This window comes from Armigeres subalbatus, chromosome 3 (genome assembly GCF_024139115.2).
Source record: "Armigeres subalbatus isolate Guangzhou_Male chromosome 3, GZ_Asu_2, whole genome shotgun sequence".
NCBI classification, from domain to species: domain Eukaryota; kingdom Metazoa; phylum Arthropoda; class Insecta; order Diptera; family Culicidae; genus Armigeres; species Armigeres subalbatus.
In genome coordinates this window covers 401,492,200-401,494,407 of record NC_085141.1, presented here as the reverse complement: position 1 = coordinate 401,494,407, position 2,208 = coordinate 401,492,200, and the positions used below count along the sequence as shown (strand labels likewise).

General features: G+C 38.6%; 1 protein-coding gene across 1 annotated transcript; it reads right to left on the bottom strand.

Moving 5' to 3' along the window:
- Positions 1–244: 244 nt before the first annotated feature.
- Positions 245–1,864, bottom strand: LOC134224068 (trypsin alpha-3-like). Its single transcript, XM_062703306.1, has 3 exons — positions 1,632–1,864; positions 1,166–1,571; positions 245–1,095 (listed from the first exon to the last, which is right to left on the bottom strand). The coding sequence occupies exons 1-3, from the start codon at positions 1,856–1,858 to the stop codon at positions 949–951; spliced, it is 780 nt and encodes a 259-aa protein (XP_062559290.1). The 5' UTR covers positions 1,859–1,864; the 3' UTR covers positions 245–948.
- Positions 1,865–2,208: the final 344 nt, after the last annotated feature.

Genomic DNA, 2,208 nt, shown 5'->3' with positions numbered 1-2,208 from the left:
TACCTTCCGTATTTGATCTAATCCTCAACTCCCTTTACATTACCATAGACATGAAATAAATGGCAAATGATGAACACATGTTAGAGGATTTTACAACAGAACTTTCCGTGTAATAAATCAAACTATCAACACTTGGCATTTAGGACATATATGAAAAATAACTTTAAAGCAATAGTCTAGAATCAAGATTCAAGAAATCAAGGATGTAAATCATTTCAGCCAGGGAAAACGTAAACTCAAAAACGAAAGGATTAAAGGCACACATGTAAGTAAAATCCGACAAATGTGGTGCTTTATTTCTTTAATTAGACATGAAATAACTTTGTTTCAGTGAAATGATGGAACAATTGCACTATGTATATAAGTAGTGGGCAACACATATGGAGAATATAAAATACGTAAAACGTCCTATCGTTGTGGTATGTTCTAATGTTGCGGTAGTGTTAAAATAGCATAAAAACAATTGTCGATACGCTAAAACTCATCGAATGAACGACTAGAACAGCTTTTGTTTGATAAAATTCCGTTCAAAATAATGAAAAATCAACATTTTTCATTAAAAATTTGAATCCTTTGAGCCTATTATTGCAGTAGTGCTAAGGTCCTATTGTTGTGGTATCGATTTCCATAAGAATTGCATGCAATACCGCAACAATAGGACTGACCTTGAAAAAATGTCGCAACGATAGGCAACAGCATCCTATTATTGCGGTAGTTTGTTTTTATTGTGATAATAACAAAACAACATAATTTTACCACAATTGACGTAATATTTACGAATCTATAGTTAACGAGCAACCTATTCGACTATTGCAATGTGGAAAAAGACCAACAGGTCATTTTTAAAGAATTTTTGAAATCAATTTTGTTTTGACACGGGGCTTAACCCCTCCATAATAGGTCGTTTTACCCTATATATTTGAAGTGTTTGACTTAAAAACATCCAATTTATATTCCAGTTTTTCGTTTGATCCAATCTCGAGCTTTGGCTACATTTGCATACACCCCATAGAAGTTCTTTGAAGCACATTTTCTTCCCCACGATACCACTCCAACTAACTTTCCTTGGCACACAAGAGGACCTCCTGAATCACCCTGGAAAATAGAATCAATATTATCAACTCACAGCTCTATTACCCTACCGTACCCGATTCAGGTCACTCACCGTACATGAATCCTGCAATCCTTCATCGTAGCCTGCGCACAGCATACTGTCAGTAATGCTCAGCTTCGATGCAGCATAATTCTTCTTGCATTGACTGTGATTGACAATCGGAACATCCACAGCTTGCAAGGTATCGTTGTTGCCGGTTCCCATGGTATCACCCCATCCGCTGGCCGTGCACACAGTCCCATCGGCCGTCACCTCGCCGTCATCTACCATTGGAATCGCCCGGGCAACTGGATCTATCCTGTAGGATTGCTTCAGTCGAAGCAATACGTAATCATTGTCAACATTTTTTGGATTGTAGTTCGGGTGGTACGACAACCCAGCGACCTCAATAACGGTTCCTCCTTCGTTGACCTCGGATGAACCCACCCGTACTCCAGTATGAGATGCTCTCTGGGATCTGAGAAGTAAGGTTGGCAATGTTAGTCATTATCTACGATCTTACTTCTTACTTTTGTACCGAAACAGATGCGCAGCCGAAAGTACCCAAGTATCGGCAATCAGTGTGCCACCTGCGTAACCGATTTCTTCATCCGTATTGGGCCAGGCTATGATTGCCACCTGATAGGGATAGTTCACTATATCGACAGTTGATCCATTTACGATGCGATTTGTGGCTGAGACGGACACCGACAAAGCTTGACAGATTGCGACTGCAAACAATGTTAGTAGTTTTACGTGGTTCATTGTGAGTGAACTGCGGATTGAGCGCAAACTAGTGCTTATATAGGGCAATTTAATTACTAAGTACTTAATCAGAGCAGAAGTGGAGTGGCTCGTGGTTTGTTCTCCTTCAAATTTTCTACCACTTACTACTTCCTCTTGAAAAATAAGTTGTAAGTAAATAAAAATGAATTGATAGTGATCTGATTGCTCAACCAGCCTGTGAACTTATAAGGTGACTTATGGCAGGTCATCGATACATTTCGAAAAACGTTGTCGCAAAAATGTCACCTCTTTTTAATGATCATTAATCAATAAGTCTTTGATTAATCCATATTTTAATTTTGAGATTAACAAACAATGAACTACTGTTG

Excerpts from the sequence above, each read along its gene's own strand:
- LOC134224068 (XM_062703306.1), bottom strand. The coding sequence starts at position 1,858 with ATGAACCACGTAAAACTACTAACATTGTTTGCAGTCGCAATCTGTCAA. Across the intron at positions 1,572-1,631 it reads TCGGCTGCGCATCTGTTTCG|ATCCCAGAGAGCATCTCATA; the intron begins GTACAAAAGTAA and ends CTTACTTCTCAG. Across the intron at positions 1,096-1,165 it reads GATTGCAGGATTCATGTACG|GGTGATTCAGGAGGTCCTCT; the intron begins GTGAGTGACCTG and ends TCTATTTTCCAG.